At 24.0% G+C, this 18,729-nt stretch overlaps 3 protein-coding genes across 3 annotated transcripts; all 3 read right to left on the bottom strand.

Annotated features, from left to right (window-relative positions):
• Positions 1 to 1,187: 1,187 nt before the first annotated feature.
• LOC127081005 (non-specific lipid-transfer protein 1-like) lies at positions 1,188 to 1,780 on the bottom strand. The gene is made up of 2 exons (XM_051021291.1): positions 1,425 to 1,780; positions 1,188 to 1,197 (listed from the first exon to the last, which is right to left on the bottom strand). Exons 1-2 carry the CDS (start codon positions 1,778 to 1,780, stop codon positions 1,188 to 1,190), a joined length of 366 nt encoding a protein of 121 aa, XP_050877248.1.
• Positions 1,781 to 5,290: 3,510 nt separating this feature from the next.
• Positions 5,291 to 5,883, bottom strand: LOC127081004 (non-specific lipid-transfer protein 1-like). The gene is made up of 2 exons (XM_051021290.1): positions 5,528 to 5,883; positions 5,291 to 5,300 (listed from the first exon to the last, which is right to left on the bottom strand). Exons 1-2 carry the CDS (start codon positions 5,881 to 5,883, stop codon positions 5,291 to 5,293), a joined length of 366 nt encoding a protein of 121 aa, XP_050877247.1.
• Positions 5,884 to 13,438: 7,555 nt separating this feature from the next.
• LOC127081003 (non-specific lipid-transfer protein 1-like) lies at positions 13,439 to 13,978 on the bottom strand. The gene is made up of 2 exons (XM_051021288.1): positions 13,674 to 13,978; positions 13,439 to 13,448 (listed from the first exon to the last, which is right to left on the bottom strand). The coding sequence occupies exons 1-2, from the start codon at positions 13,976 to 13,978 to the stop codon at positions 13,439 to 13,441; spliced, it is 315 nt and encodes a 104-aa protein (XP_050877245.1).
• Positions 13,979 to 18,729: the final 4,751 nt, after the last annotated feature.

The raw sequence follows: 18,729 nt of genomic DNA, 5'->3' as shown, positions 1-18,729 counted from the left end.
GAAACAAAGCGCCCTCTAAAGGGGGCCTAAGAGGGCGCTTATGAAAGCTCTCTCTAAGGCTTTCCAGAAGCGCTCTATAAGCTGGAAATGCACATGGACTTATAACAGCGCTTTATTAAAAGCGCCATGTATTTTTGTCCCTCTATCTCCTCCTTATTTTTTCGCTTCACCTTAGAGGACGCTTTATTACAAAAGCGCCCTCTAAAGTGCGCTGTCTATTGCTCCTTATTTTTCGCTTCACTTTAGAGGGCGCTTTTGTAATAAAGCGCCCTCTAAGGTGCGCTGTCTATTCCAATTTTTGGCGTAGTGAAAACTAATTATATTTTAATTTTAAGTCAAAAACATCAAGCTAGTGATGGTGGAATCCTTCGCATAAAAGTTAATAATGAATAGTGCGTATTGGTAAATATTTGGACTACAATAATATGTCGTTGATAATAATAATTTTAAACGTAGTTCTAACCGGATGTACAAATTTATTTTGCTAGGTTTGGTTTATGTCCTACAAGATTTCTCATAAAAGATAGATATATAATAATATCCTTTATTTAAAATAAATTGATTCAATATAAAAAAAAAATAGGTTTGAATTAAGGGAAAATAAACACGAAAATAATCTTATAGATGAATTCAAAGGTAATTATATTAAATTTAAATGGTTTAAACAGTTTCACAAATATAATTGATTAACAATGTAAATTATCATTGCACAAATATTATACACAAACAATATCTTTTTATTAAGTTTCTATCATTTAGTTCTTTTATCTACAAAAATATATGTTCGTAGTTTAAATTTATTTTATTAGTTTTTTATTTGGTTGAGTCTTTTTAACACGTATTTAAATGAGACTTTGTTAACAAGTTTTATGATTTAATTTCTAGAATAACTTAAAAAGCTTAAAATTGTAGTGCTAGTATATGACCTATTAGACCATAAATGTGGATGTATGAGTTTTAACAATTAACACTATTTTTTAATCTTTTCTAATTACTAGGTGTGTTGGACAATAGCCAAAAAGAAGAAGAGAATAACTAAATCAAAATAATTTTTAAAAAATACATTACGAGAGTGACAACTTCAACTTAAGTAAAAAGAGAAAATACATATACTAATGGAATTAAGAATTTCTTAATACAATTATTTTATATATCTTTGCGATAAACACCGTCCCCGTGAAATAGATTTATTGAACCCTGCACAAAAAACAAATAATGGTTATAAAATTATTTAAATATTCAATCAAATAATACTATGCATCGTTGATTTCATGGAGGAGACGTATGTTTTAGGCGATAAGGACGTAAACATTTTCATTTATTTTAATTTAAAAAATAAAAATATTTACCTCAAACATTAAACTCTTATAAAAAATATGCATCTCATATTTTTATATCAAGTATTATGAAGAAATATTACTTACGTGTTGCAATCAATGCTAGGATCAAAAGGAACCGACAGAGTAATGTTACAAAGTTGTGGTAGTTGTTTTGATTTGTCAGGTTTAACTCCAAATCTCGATGCTGCGGGTTTGAGACAATTGCAAACATCCCTTCGAATCGGGGTGGTGTTGGCCTTTTGATTTAAACTATTTGCTCCATCACAACAGTTTTTAGGTGGTGTAGCACCTCCAGTTCCTTGCAAAAAGGGAAGACATGGCAACAAGGACAAAAGAGCCTCGGGGCATGTAATGTCGTCAATTTGACGTGCTTCAAATTTTGATACCATCATTCCTAGAACCATCACAACCATGAAAAGAGAAACATATTTCTTCTCCATCATCATAATTTTAATATGTGTATGCTTATAATTTTTATGTAGAATGTGTTAATGATTTATCTCCGCAGTATGCCTTAATTTATAGGCATGGTACTATATCATTGTATTGTAATTTGTTAGGGGCTTCTTTGTTTCTATGTTGGTTTATTAAAGTAACGATTAATTAGTAATTTATTATTTCATTTATCTTTTTATTTGTATAATAGGAATAATTATGAACTTTTATATGCAATAATCACTAAATGTACAAAATTAGTATAATCTTTAAGATATTTAATTCTAACTATTAAATATTTTAATAATATATTTGATTCACAAATCTTGTCAAAGTTATATTTTTATACTCTCCCTTGTGTTGCACATGATCGGAACTCTAATTTAAAATTATTAGATCAGTGAAAATTAATAGACAATTCTGAAAAGGTTTATAAGAATTCAAACAAGAAAAGTAACAAAATAATTTAAAGCAATTAAAACTCAAAGGATTAAAATTATAAATTATTGCATCTTTATAATTTAAAATAAGAGATAAGAAAATTTATAACAATAATAGTCAAACTATTAACAATTTTACTATTATACCAAATGTTATTTTACTTTTTGATTAATGAGTACCAAATTATAGCTCTTATCAATAAGCAAGTACATCTTTAAATATTTAATCAAAACTAAGTACTTCAAAAGTAGATTTCTATTTTTTAACAGTGAAAGAAACAAAAATGGTTATAATTAATCTTTTGATATAAACCTTAATGGAGAGTAAAATAATGATCATAATTTATTTTATTTATGGGTATTTAATTTTTATTTTTGTTGAAAAAGCTTACTGCTTTAACCTAGAGATACTCATTTAAATTTCTTCATATTGGATTTCATATGACCATTAATTTTATCTTAATTAATAAAATTTTCTACCTTTTGTCGATTTTATAAGAGTATGTAAATTTATTTTCGATCTTACTCATTGAAAAAAATGTTTATATCCAAGATTCAACATATGATTTACATGACCGTGGTTTACTTTCGTTGTTTTATTCAAATTATCTAGTCGATATTTCTTTATAGTAAATTTAATCGAGCTTGCATTGTAATGTATTTTCAATTTTATTTTTTCTTAAGTCTTATTTTTGTTTTATAATAAAATTATAATATACAGTTTGTTAAAAATAATGTAAAAGGTTTGAAAACTAATCGTTTTTAAATGGAAATTAAATTATTGATTGATATTGTAACCATTTCCTATTTAAGATCTTTAACTGATTAATGATTAGTTTGTAAAGGATAGGTTTTACAAAAATATATTATATGATTCAAAAATTTATTACTTTTTGTAGGAATATTATTTGTATGAAAAATTAAGAAATTAAAATAAATACAAAATCAATATCATGAAATGATAATAAAAATGAAAATAGAAAAATATATTAAAGTTTCAATAAATTCATCATGCAAAAATAGGTTATCTACCTTTCAAAAAAATCAATTTAACACTCATATGAAATTATTTGAATTAAAATAATGAATCACGATTTAAAAAAATAAAATATATAGATGGTTGAAACATATTTATTTAATAATTTATTTGATAATTTTTTGTATAAAAGAACAAGTTATTATCTTTTTTCAGTAAAATATTTAAAATTAGAAAATTCATTATAAATTAACATACAAAAAAATATTTAAAGTAATGTAACAAACATATTTACGATTAATATTATTTTATCTTGTTTTATTTTAAGCACTGTTTAGAATTCATGTGACAATCAAGACACACATTGTTCGTATTTCATGACCAACAACCCAAATCTTTTAAATAAAATTAAAATTAAAATGCTCTAATTAGTTTCATATATGTGTATATACTACTTTTTAATACTAAGTGTTTTAAATGGTATAAGAATACATGCAATAACATTGTAGAAATATTTTTTTTCATAATCTTCTCGTTAAGTCGTGTGAAACTATTGAAGTGGTTATATTTATAATATTTAACTCTTGATAACATCTACACCATTGTTGTTTAGAGGTATAAACTTAATCTCATTAAAAAAAATCATGTTGTATTATAAAATAATTTATGATTTTTTAATCATAAACAAGGTAGTCGGGAGGGAAATCGGGTGAGAATGATATTGTGGAAAATATTTATATTTGATATATCACAAAAAAGTCAAAACAACATGACTAAAATGATGGAGGGATAAGTTAAATAAGACTCACTTAGACTTGAGATCAGTAACAAAATGTTGGTTCCTGAAATCACAAATATCAATATAGATATCTTACAAAAACAAGCCACATTACTCAATTTTTGATTAAAAACAAAAAAATGGTTATCGATGTGATTGGAGAAGTTAAGAGTGGTTCAATTTTTTATGATGATTGTTCAAAAACAGATCTTAAAGAACTATGTAGATCTAAATCTTACCATTCATAAAACATATATAAACATAGAAAATATAATTCCCTGTTGTAGGATTTAGTGGACACCTTCAATTTAACTGTTGAAGATAATATTATTAAAAAATTCCATCAAAAGATATTCTAAGATGCAAAAATAATAATATATATATTATAAAATATATTTGAAAATGTAGTCAACTAGGATGATAAGATGTAGAGTGGAAAACTTCAAAAAACTAATTATATTTTAATTTTAAGTCAAAACATCAAGCTAGTGATGGTGGAATCCTTCGCATAAAAGTTAATAATGAATAGTGCGTATTGGTAAATATTTGGACTACAATAATATGTCGTTGATAATACTAATTTTAAACGTAGTTCTAACCGGATGTACAAATTTATTTTGCTAGGTTTGGTTTATGTCCTACAAGATTTCTCATAAAATATAGATATATAATAATATCCTTTATTTAAAATAAATTGATTCAATATAAAAAAAAAGGTTTGAATTAAGGGAAAATAAACACGAAAATAATCTTATAGATGAATTCAAAGGTAATTGTATTAAATTTAAATGGTTTAAACAGTTTCACAAATATAATTGATTAACAATGTAAATTATCATTGCACAAATATTATACACAAACAATATCTTTTTATTAAGTTTCTATCATTTAGTTCTTTTATCTACAAAAATATATGTTCGTAGTTTAAATTTATTTTATTAGTTTTTTATTTGGTTGAGTCTTTTTAACACGTATTTAAATGAGACTTTGTTAACAAGTTTTATAATTTAATTTCTAGAATAACTTAAAAAGCTTAAAATTGTAGTGCTAGTATATGACCTATTAGACCATAAATGTGGATGTATGAGTTTTAACAATTAACACTATTTTTTAATCTTTTCTAATTATTAGGTGTGTTGGATAATAGCCAAAAAGAAGAAGAGAATAACTAAATCAAAATAATTTTTAAAAAATACATTACGAGAGTGACAACTTCAACTTAAGTAAAAAGAGAAAATACATATACTAATGGAATTAAGAATTTCTTAATACAATTATTTTTATATATCTTTGCGATAAACACCGTCCCCGTGAAATAGATTTATTGAACCCTGCACAAAAAACAAATAATGGTGATAAAATTATTTAAATATTCAATCAATTAATACTATGCATAGTTGATTTCATGGAGCAGACGTATGTTTTAGGCGATAAGGACGTAAACATTTTCATTTATTTTAATTTAAAAAATAAAAATATTTACCTCAAACATTAAACTCTTATAAAAAATATGCATCTCATATTTTTATATCAAGTATTATGAAGAAATATTACTTACGTGTTGCAATCAATGCTAGGATCAAAAGGAACCGACAGAGTAATGTTACAAAGTTGTGGTAGTTGTTTTGATTTGTCAAGTTTAACTCCAAATCTCGATGCTGCGGGTTTGAGACAATTGCAAACATCCCTTCGAATCGGGGTGGTGTTTGCCTTTTGATTTAAACTATTTGCTCCATCACAACAGTTTTTAGGTGGTGTAGCACCTCCAGTTCCTTGCAAAAAGGGAAGACATGGCAACAAGGACAAAAGAGCCTCGGGGCATGTAATGTCGTCAATTTGACGTGCTTCAAATTTTGATACCATCATTCCTAGAACCACCACAACCATGAAAAGAGAAACATATTTCTTCTCCATCATCATAATTTTAATATGTGTATGCTTATAATTTTTATGTAGAATGTGTTAATGATTTATCTCCGCAGTATGCCTTAATTTATAGGCATGGTACTATATCATTGTATTGTAATTTGTTAGGGGCTTCTTTGTTTCTATGTTGGTTTATTAAAGTAACGATTAATTAGTAATTTATTATTTCATTTATCTTTTTATTTGTATAATAGGAATAATTATGAACTTTTATATGCAATAATCACTAAATGTACAAAATTAGTATAATCTTTAAGATATTTAATTCTAACTATTAAATATTTTAATAATATATTTGATTCACAAATCTTGTCAAAGTTATATTTTTATACTCTCCCTTGTGTTGCACATGATCGGAACTCTAATTTAAAATTATTAGATCAGTGAAAATTAATAGACAATTCTGAAAAGGTTTATAAGAATTCAAACAAGAAAAGTAACAAAATAATTTAAAGCAATTAAAACTCAAAGGATTAAAATTATAAATTATTGCATCTTTATAATTTAAAATAAGAGATAAGAAAATTTATAACAATAATAGTCAAACTATTAACCATTTTACTATTATACCAAATGTTATTTTACTTTTTGATTAATGAGTACCAAATTATAGCTCTTATCAATAAGCAAGTACATCTTTAAATATTTAATCAAAACTAAGTACTTCAAAAGTAGATTTCTATTTTTTAACAGTGAAAGAAACAAAAATGGTTATAATTAATCTTTTGACCTAGAGATACTCATTTAAATTTCTTAATGGAGAGTAAAATAATGATCATAATTTATTTTATTTATGGGTATTTAATTTTTATTTTTGTTGAAAAAGCTTACTGCTTTAACCTAGAGATACTCATTTAAATTTCTTCATATTGGATTTCATATGACCATTAATTTTATCTTAATTAATAAAATTTTCTACCTTTTGTCGATTTTATAAGAGTATGTAAATTTATTTTCGATCTTACTCATTGAAAAAAATGTTTATATCCAAGATTCAACATATGATTTACATGACCGTGGTTTACTTTCGTTGTTTTATTCAAATTATCTAGTCGATATTTCTTTATAGTAAATTTAATCGAGCTTGCATTGTAATGTATTTTCAATTTTATTTTTTCTTAAGTCTTATTTTTGTTTTATAATAAAATTATAATATACAGTTTGTTAAAAATAATGTAAAAGGTTTGAAAACTAATCGTTTTTAAATGGAAATTAAATTATTGATTGATATTGTAACCATTTCCTATTTAAGATCTTTAACTGATTAATGATTAGTTTGTAAAGGATAGGTTTTACAAAAATATATTATATGATTCAAAAATTTATTACTTTTTGTAGGAATATTATTTGTATGAAAAATTAAGAAATTTAAAATAAATACAAAATCAATATCATGAAATGATAATAAAAATGAAAATAGAAAAATATATTAAAGTTTCAATAAATTCATCATGCAAAAATAGGTTATCTACCTTTTAAAAAAATCAATTTAACACTCATATGAAATTATTTGAATTAAAATAATGAATCACGATTTAAAAAAATAAAATATATAGATGGTTGAAACATATTTATTTAATAATTTATTTGATAATTTTTTGTATAAAAGAACAAGTTATTATCTTTTTTCAGTAAAATATTTAAAATTAGAAAATTTATTATAAATTAACATACAAAAAAAATATTTAAAGTAATGTAACAAACATATTTATGATTAATATTATTTTATCTTGTTTTATTTTAAGCACCGTTTAGATTTCATGTGATAATCAAGACACACGTTGTTCGTATTTCATGACCAACAACCCAAATCTTTTAAATAAAATTAAAATTAAAACGCTCTAATTAGTTTCATATATGTGTATATACTACTTTTTAATACTAAGTGTTTTAAATGGTATAAGAATACATGCAATAACATTGTAGAAATATTTTTTTCATAATCTTCTCGTTAAGTCGTGTGAAACTATTGAAGTGGTTATATTTATAATATTTAACTCTTGATAACATCTACACCATTGTTGTTTAGAGGTATAAACTTAATCTCATTAAAAAAAATCATGTTGTATTATAAAATAATTTATGATTTTTTTAATCATAAACAAGGTAGTCGGGAGGGAAATCGGGTGAGAATGATATTGTGGAAAATATTTATATTTGATATATCACGAAAAAGTCAAAACAACATGACTAAAATGATGGAGGGATAAGTTAAATAAGACTCACTTAGACTTGAGATCAGTAACAAAATGTTGGTTCCTGAAATCACAAATATCAATATAGATATCTTACAAAAACAAGCCACATTACTCAATTTTTGATTAAAAACAAAAAAATGGTTATCGATGTGATTGGAGAAGTTAAGAGTGGTTCAATTTTTTTATGATGATTGTTCAAAAACAGATCTTAAAGAACTATGTAGATCTAAATCTTACCATTCATAAAACATATATAAACATAGAAAATATAATTCCCTGTTGTAGGATTTAGTGGACACCTTCTATTTAACTGTTGAAGATAATATTATTTAAAAATTCCATCAAAAGATATTCTAAGATGCAAAAATAATAATATATATATTATAAAATATATTTGAAAATGTAGTCAACTAGGATGATAAGATGTAGAGTGGAAAACTTCAAAAACTAATTATATTTTAATTTTAAGTCAAAAACATCAAGCTAGTGATGGTGGAATCCTTCGCATAAAAGTTAATAATGAATAGTGCGTATTGGTAAATATTTGGACTACAATAATATGTCGTTGATAATACTAATTTTAAACGTAGTTCTAACCGGATGTACAAATTTATTTTGCTAGGTTTGGTTTATGTCCTACAAGATTTCTCATAAAATATAGATATATAATAATATCCTTTATTTGAAATAAATAGATTCAATATAAAAAAATAGGTTTGAATTAAGGGAAAATTAACACGAAAATAATCTTATAGATGAATTCAAAGGTAATTGTATTAAATTTAATGGTTTAAACAGTTTCACAAATATAATTGATTAACAATGTAAATTATCATTGCACAAATATTATACACAAACAATATCTTTTTATTAAGTTTCTATCATTTAGTTCTTTTATCTACAAAAATATATGTTCGTAGTTTAAATTTATTTTATTAGTTTTTTATTTGGTTGAGTCTTTTTAACACGTATTTAAATGAGACTTTGTTAACAAGTTTTATAATTTAATTTCTAGAATAACTTAAAAAGCTTAAAATTGTAGTGCTAGTATATGACCTATTAGACCATAAATGTGGATGTATGAGTTTTAACAATTAACACTATTTTTTAATCTTTTCTAGTTATTAGGTGTGTTGGACAATAGCCAAAAAGAAGAAGAGAATAACTAAATCAAAATAATTTTTAAAAACTACATTACGAGAGTGACAACTTCAACTTAAGTAAAAAGAGAAAATACATATACTAATGGAATTAAGAATTTCTTAATACAATTATTTTATATATCTTTGCGATAAACACCGTCCCCGTGAAATAGATTTATTGAACCCTGCACAAAAAAACAAATGGTTATAAAATTATTTAAATATTCAATCAATTAATACTATGCATAGTTGATTTCATGGAGGAGACGTATGTTTTAGGCGATAAGGACGTAAACATTTTCATTTATTTTATTTAAAAAATAAAAATATTTACCTCAAACATTAAACTCTTATAAAAAATATGCATCTCATATTTTTATATCAAGTATTATGAAGAAATATTACTTACGTGTTGCAATCAATGTTAGGATCAAAAGGAACCGACAGAGTAATGTTACAAAGTTGTGGTAGTTGTTTTGATTTGTCAGGTTTAACTCCAAATCTCGATGCTGCGGGTTTGAGACAATTGCAAACATCCCTTCGAATCGGGGTGGTGTTTGCCTTTTGATTTAAAGTATTTGCTCCATCACAACAGTTTTTAGGTGGTGTAGCACCTCCAGTTCCTTGCAAAAGGGAAGACATGGCAACAAGGACAAAAGAGCCTCGGGGCATGTAATGTCGTCAATTTGACGTGCTTCAAATTTTGATACCATCATTCCTAGAACCATCACAACCATGAAAAGAGAAACATATTTCTTCTCCATCATCATAATTTTAATATGTGTATGCTTATAATTTTTATGTAGAATGTGTTAATGATTTATCTCCGCAGTATGCCTTAATTTATAGGCATGGTACTATATCATTGTATTGTAATTTGTTAGGGGCTTCTTTGTTTCTATGTTGGTTTATTAAAGTAACGATTAATTAGTAATTTATTATTTCATTTATCTTTTTATTTGTATAATAGGAATAATTATGAACTTTTATATGCAATAATCACTAAATGTACAAAATTAGTATAATCTTTAAGATATTTAATTCTAACTATTAAATATTTTAATAATATATTTGATTCACAAATCTTGTCAAAGTTATATTTTTATACTCTCCCTTGTGTTGCACATGATCGGAACTCTAATTTAAAATTATTAGATCAGTGAAAATCAATAGACAATTCTGAAAAGGTTTATAAGAATTCAAACAAGAAAAGTAACAAAATAATTTAAAGCAATTAAAACTCAATAGGATTAAAATTATAAATTATTGCATCTTTATAATTTAAAATAAGAGATGAGAAAATTTATAACAATAATAGTCAAACTATTAACCATTTTACTATTATACCAAATGTTATTTTACTTTTTGATTAATGAGTACCAAATTATAGCTCTTATCAATAAGCAAGTACATCTTTAATATTTAATCAAACTAAGTACTTCAAAAGTAGATTTCTATTTTTTAACAGTGAAAGAAACAAAAATGGTTATAATTAATCTTTTGATATAAACCTTAATGGAGAGTAAAATAATGATCATAATTTATTTTATTTATGGGTATTTAATTTTTATTTTTGTTGAAAAAGCTTACTGCTTTAACCTAGAGATACTCATTTAAATTTCTTCATATTGGATTTCATATGACCATTAATTTTATCTTAATTAATAAAATTTTCTACCTTTTGTCGATTTTATAAGAGTATGTAAATTTATTTTCGATCTTACTCATTGAAAAAAATGTTTATATCCAAGATTCAATATATGATTTACATGACCGTGGTTTACTTTCGTTGTTTTATTCAAATTATCTAGTCGATATTTCTTTATAGTAAATTTAATCGAGCTTGCATTGTAATGTATTTTCAATTTTATTTTTTCTTAAGTCTTATTTTTGTTTTATAATAAAATTATAATATACAGTTTGTTAAAAATAATGTAAAAGGTTTGAAAACTAATCGTTTTTAAATGGAAATTAAATTATTGATTGATATTGTAACCATTTCCTATTTAAGATCTTTAACTGATTAATGATTAGCTTGTAAAGGATAGGTTTTACAAAAATATATTATATGATTCAAAAATTTATTACTTTTTATAGGAATATTATTTGTATGAAAAATTAAGAAATTTAAAATAAATACAAAATCAATATCATGGAATGATAATAAAAATGGAAATACAAAAATATATTAAAGTTTCAATAAATTCATCATGCAAAAATAGGTTATCTACCTTTCAAAAAACAATTTAACACTCATATGAAATTATTTGAATTAAATAATGAATCACGATTTAAAAAAATAAAATATATAGATGGTTGAAACATATTTATTTAATAATTTATTTGATAATTTTTGTATAAAAGAACAAGTTATTATCTTTTTTCAGTAAAATATTTAAAATTAGAAAATTATTATAAATTAACATACAAAAAAATATTTAAAGTAATGTAACAAACATATTTATGATTAATATTATTTTATCTTGTTTTATTTTAAGCACTGTTTAGAATTCATGTGATAATCAAGGCACACATTGTTCGTATTTCATGACCAACAACCCAAATATTTTAAATAAAATTAAAATTAAAACGCTCTAATTAGTTTCATATATGTGTATATACTACTTTTTATACTAAGTGTTTTAAATGGTATAAGAATACATGCAATAACATTGTAGAAATATTTTTTTTCATAATCTTCTCGTTAAGTCGTGTGAAACTATTGAAGTGGTTATATTTATAATATTTAACTCTTGATAACATCTACACCATTGTTGTTTAGAGGTATAAACTTAATCTCATTAAAAAAAATCATGTTGTATTATAAAATAATTTATGATTTTTTTAATCATAAACAAGGTAGTCGGGAGGGAAATCGGGTGAGAATGATATTGTGGAAAATATTTATATTTGATATATCACAAAAAAGTCAAAACAACATGACTAAAATGATGGAGGGATAAGTTAAATAAGACTCACTTAGACTTGAGATCAGTAACAAATTTTTTGATTAAAAACAAAAAAATGGTTATCGATATGATTGGAGAAGTTAAGAGTGGTTCAATTTTTTTATGATGATTGTTCAAAAACAGATCTTAAGAACTATGTAGATCTAAATCTTACCATTCATAAAACATATATAAACATAGAAAATATAATTCCCTGTTGTAGGATTTACTGGACACCTTCTATTTAACTGTTGAAGATAATATTATTAAAAATTCCATCAAAAGATATTCTAAGATGCAAAAATAATAATATATATATTATAAAATATATTTGAAAATGTAGTCAACTAGGATGATAAGATGTAGAGTGGAAAACTTCAAAAAACTAATTATATTTTAATTTTAAGTCAAAAACATCAAGCTAGTGATGGTGGAATCCTTCGCATAAAAGTTAATAATGAATAGTGCGTATTGGTAAATATTTGGACTACAATAATATGTCGTTGATAATACTAATTTTAAACGTAGTTCTAACCGGATGTACAAATTTATTTTGCTAGGTTTGGTTTATGTCCTACAAGATTTCTCATAAAATATAGATATATAATAATATCCTTTATTTGAAATAAATAGATTCAATATAAAAAAAATAGGTTTGAATTAAGGGAAATTAACACGAAAATAATCTTATAGATGATTCAAAGGTAATTGTATTAAATTTAAATGGTTTAAACAGTTTCACAAATATAATTGATTAACAATGTAAATTATCATTGCACAAATATTATACACAAACAATATCTTTTTATTAAGTTTCTATCATTTAGTTCTTTTATCTACAAAAATATATGTTCGTAGTTTAAATTTATTTTATTAGTTTTTTATTTGGTTGAGTCTTTTTAACACGTATTTAAATGAGACTTTGTTAACAAGTTTTATAATTTAATTTCTAGAATAACTTAAAAAGCTTAAAATTGTAGTGCTAGTATATGACCTATTAGACCATAAATGTGGATGTATGAGTTTTAACAATTAACACTATTTTTTAATCTTTTCTAATTATTAGGTGAGTTGGACAATAGCCAAAAAGAAGAAGAGAATAACTAAATCAAAATAAATTTTAAAAAATACATTACGAGAGTGACAACTTCAACTTAAGTAAAAAGAGAAAATACATATACTAATGGAATTAAGAATTTCTTAATACAATTATTTTATATATCTTTGCGATAAACACCGTCCCCGTGAAATAGATTTATTGAACCCTGCACAAAAACAAATAATGGTTATAAAATTATTTAAATATTCAATCAAATAATACTATGCATCGTTGATTTCATGGAGGAGACGTATGTTTTAGGCGATAAGGACGTAAACATTTTCATTTATTTTAATTTAAAAAATAAAATATTTACCTCAAACATTAAACTCTTATAAAAAATATGCATCTCATATTTTTATATCAAGTATTATGAAGAAATATTACTTACGTGTTGCAATCAATGCTAGGATCAAAAGGAACCGATAGAGTAATGTTACAAAGTTGTGGTAGTTGTTTTGATTTGTCAGGTTTAACTCCAAATCTCGATGCTGCGGGTTTGAGACAATTGCAAACATCCCTTCGAATCGGGGTGGTGTTGGCCTTTTGATTTAAAGTATTTGCTCCATCACAACAGTTTTTAGGTGGTGTAGCACCTCCAGTTCCTTGCAAAAAGGGAAGACATGGCAACAAGGACAAAAGAGCCTCGGGGCATGTAATGTCGTCAATTTGACGGGCTTCAAATTTTGATACCATCATTCCTAGGACCATCACAACCATGAAAAGAGAAACATATTTCTTCTCTATCATCATAATTTTAATATGTGTATGCTTATAATTTTTATGTAGAATGTGTTAATGATTTATCTCCGCAGTATGCCTTAATTTATAGGCATGGTACTATATCATTGTATTGTAATTTGTTAGGGGCTTCTTTGTTTCTATGTTGGTTTATTAAAGTAACGATTAATTAGTAATTTATTATTTCATTTATCTTTTTATTTGTATAATAGGAATATTATGAACTTTATATGCAATAATCACTAAATGTACAAAATTAGTATAATCTTTAAGATATTTAATTCTAACTATTAAGTATTTTAATAATATATTTGATTCACAAATCTTGTCAAAGTTTTATTTTTATACTCTCCCTTGTGTTGCACATGATCGGAACTCTAATTTAAAATTATTAGATCAGTGAAAATTAATAGACAATTCTGAAAAGGTTTATAAGAATTCAAACAAGAAAAGTAACAAAAATTTAAAGCAATTAAAACTCAATAGGATTAAAATTATAAATTATTGCATCTTTATAATTTAAAATAAGAGATGAGAAAATTTATAACAATAATAGTCAAACTATTAACCATTTTACTATTATACCAAATGTTATTTTACTTTTTGATTAATGAGTACCAAATTATAGCTCTTATCAATAAGCAAGTACATCTTTAAATATTTAATCAAAACTAAGTACTTAAAAAGTAGATTTCTTTTTTTTAACAGTGAAAGAAACAAAAATGGTTATAATTAATCTTTTGATATAAACCTTAATGGAGAGTAAAATAATGATCATAATTTATTTTATTTATGGGTATTTAATTTTTATTTTTGTTGAAAAAGCTTACTGCTTTAACCTAGAGATACTCATTTAAATTTCTTCATATTGGATTTCATATGACCATTAATTTTATCTTAATTAATAAAATTTTCTACCTTTTGTCGATTTTATAAGAGTATGTAAATTTATTTTCGATCTTACTCATTGAAAAAAATGTTTATATCCAAGATTCAACACATGATTTACATGACCGTGGTTTACTTTCGTTGTTTTATTCAAATTATCTAGTCGATATTTCTTTATAGTAAATTTAATCGAGCTTGCATTGTAATGTATTTTCAATTTTATTTTTTCTTAGTCTTATTTTTATTTTATAATAAAATTATAATATACAGTTTGTTAAAAATAATGTAAAAGATTTGAAAACTAATCGTTTTTAATGGAAATTAAATTATTGATTGATATTGTAACCATTTCCTATTTAAGATCTTTAACTGATTAATGATTAGTTTGTAAAGGATAGGTTTTACAAAAATATATTATATGATTCAAAATTTATTACTTTTTGTAGGAATATTATTTGTATGAAAAATTAAGAAATTTAAAATAAATACAAAATCAATATCATGGAATGATAATAAAAATGAAAATACAAAATATATTAAAGTTTCAATAAATTCATCATGCAAAAATAGGTTATCTACCTTTCAAAAAAATCAATTTACACTCATATGAAATTATTTGAATTAAAATAATGAATCACGATTTAAAAAATAAAATATATAGATGGTTGAAACATATTTATTTAATAATTTATTTGATAATTTTTTGTATAAAGAACAAGTTATTATCTTTTTTCAGTAAAATATTTAAAATTAGAAAATTTATTATAAATTAACATACAAAAAAATATTTAAAGTAATGTAACAAACATATTTATGATTATATTATTTTATCTTGTTTTATTTTAAGCACTGTTTAGAATTCATGTGATAATCAAGGCACACATTGTTCGTATTTCATGACCAACAACCCAATATTTTAAATAAAATTAAATTAAAACGCTCTAATTAGTTTCATATATGTGTATATACTACTTTTTAATACTAAGTGTTTTAAATGGTATAAGAATACATGCAATAACATTGTAGAAATATTTTTTTCATAATCTTCTCGTTAAGTCGTGTGAAACTATTGAAGTGGTTATATTTATAATATTTACTCTTGATAACATCTACACCATTGTTGTTTAGAGGTATAAACTTAATCTCATTAAAAAAATCATGTTGTATTATAAAATAATTTATGATTTTTTTATCATAAACAAGGTAGTCGGGAGGGAAATCGGTGGAGAATGATATTGTGGAAAATATTTATATTGATATATCACAAAAAAGTCAAAACAACATGACTAAAATGATGGAGGGATAAGTTAAATAAGACTCACTTAGACTTGAGATCAGTAACAAATTTTTTGATTAAAAACAAAAAAATGGTTATCGATATGATTGGAGAAGTTAAGAGTGGTTCAATTTTTTTATGATGATTGTTCAAAAACAGATCTTAAAGAACTATGTAGATCTAATCTTACCATTCATAAAACATATATAAACATAGAAAATATAATTCCCTGTTGTAGGATTTACTGGACACCTTCTATTTAACTGTTGAAGATAATATTATTAAAAAATTCCATCAAAGATATTCTAAGATGCAAAAATAATAATATATATATTATAAAATATATTTGAAAATGTAGTCAACTAGGATGATAAGATGTAGAGTGGAAAACTTCAAAAAACTAATTATATTTTAATTTTAAGTCAAAAACATCAAGCTAGTGATGGTGGAATCCTTCGCATAAAAGTTAATAATGAATAGTGCGTATTGGTAAATATTTGGACTACAATAATATGTCGTTGATAATACTAATTTTAACGTAGTTCTAACCGGATGTACAAATTTATTTTGCTAGGTTTGGTTTATGTCCTACAAGATTTCTCATAAATATAGATATATAATAATATCCTTTATTTAAAAAATTTGATTCAATATAAAAAAAAAAGGTTTGAATTAGGGAAAATAAACACGAAAATAATCTTATAGATGAATTCAAAGGTAATTGTATTAAATTTAAATGGTTTAAACAGTTTCACAATATAATTGATTAACAATGTAAATTATCATTGCACAAATTTATACACAAACAATATCTTTTTATTAAGTTTCTATCATTTAGTTCTTTATCTACAAAAATATATGTTTCGTAGTTTAAATTTATTTTATTAGTTTTTTATTTGGTTGAGTCTTTTTAACACGTATTTAAATGAGACTTTGTTAACAAGTTTTATAATTTAATTTCTAGAATAACTTAAAAAGCTTAAAATGTAGTGCTAGTATATGACCTATTAGACCATAAATGTGGATGTATGAGTTTTAACAATTAACACTATTTTTTAATCTTTTCTAATATTAGGTGTGTGGATAATAGCCAAAAGAAGAAGAGAAATAACTAAATCAAATAATTTTTAAAAAATACATTACGAGAGTGACAACTTCAACTTAAGTAAAAAGAGAAAATACATATACTAATGGAATTAAGAATTTCTTAATACAATTATTTTTATATATCTTTGCGATAAACACCGTCCCCGTGAAATAGATTTATGGAACCCTGCAAAAAAAACAAATAATGGTGATAAAATTATTTAAATATTCAATCAATTAATACTATGCATAGTTGATTTCATGGAGCAGACGTATGTTTTAGGCGATAAGGACGTAAACATTTTCATTTATTTTAATTTAAAAAATAAAAATATTTACCTCAACATAAACTCTTAATAAAATATGCATCTCATATTTTTATATACAAGTATTATGAAGAAATATTATTACGTGTTGCAATCAATGCTAGGATCAAAAGGAACCGACAGAGTAATGTTACAAAGTTGTGGTAGTTGTTTTGATTTGTCAAGTTTAACTCCAAATCTCGATGCTGCGGGTTTGAGACAATTGCAAACATCCCTTCGAATCGGGGTGGTGTTGCCTTTGATTTAAACTATTTGCTCCATCACAACAGTTTTTAGGTGGTGTAGCACCTCCAGTTCCTTGCAAAAAGGGAAGACATGGCAACAAGGACAAAAGAGCTCGGGGCATGTAATGTCGTCAATTTGACGTGCTTCAAATTTTGATACCATCATTCCTAGAACCACCACAACCATGAAAAGAGAAACATATTTCTTCTCCATCATCATAATTTAATATGTGTATGCTTATAATTTTTATGTAGAATGTGTTAATGATTTATCTCCGCAGTATGCCTTAATTTATAGGCATGGTACTATATCATTGTATTGTAATTGTTAGGGCTTCTTTGTTTCTATGTTGGTTTATTAAAGTAACGATTAATTAGTAATTTATTATTCATTTATCTTTTTATTTGTATAATAGGAATAATTATGAACTTTATATGCAATAATCACTAATGTACAAAATTAGTATAATCTTTAAGATATTTCATTCTAACTATAATATTTTAATAATATATTTGATTCACAAATCTTGTCAAAGTTATATTTTTATACTCTCCTTGTGTTGCACATGATCGGAACTCTAATTTAAAATTATTAGATCAGTGAAAATTAATAGACAATTCTGAAAAGGTTTATAAGAATTCAAACAAGAAAAGTAACAAAATAATTTAAAGCAATTAAAACTCAAAAGGATTAAAATTATAAATTATTGCATCTTTATAATTAAAATAAGAGATAAGAAAATTTATAACAATAATAGTCAAAACTATTAACCATTTTACTATTATACCAAATGTTATTTTACTTTTTGATTAATGAGTACCAAATTATAGCTCTTATCAATAAGCAAGTACATCTTAAATATTTAATCAAAACTAGTACTTCAAAAGTAGATTTCTATTTTTTAA

The sequence above is a fragment of the Lathyrus oleraceus genome, chromosome 5 (assembly GCF_024323335.1).
Source record: "Lathyrus oleraceus cultivar Zhongwan6 chromosome 5, CAAS_Psat_ZW6_1.0, whole genome shotgun sequence".
NCBI lineage: Eukaryota > Viridiplantae > Streptophyta > Magnoliopsida > Fabales > Fabaceae > Lathyrus > Lathyrus oleraceus.
Note: the sequence above shows the minus strand (reverse complement) of the source record. Positions and strands in the feature narration are given on the sequence as shown.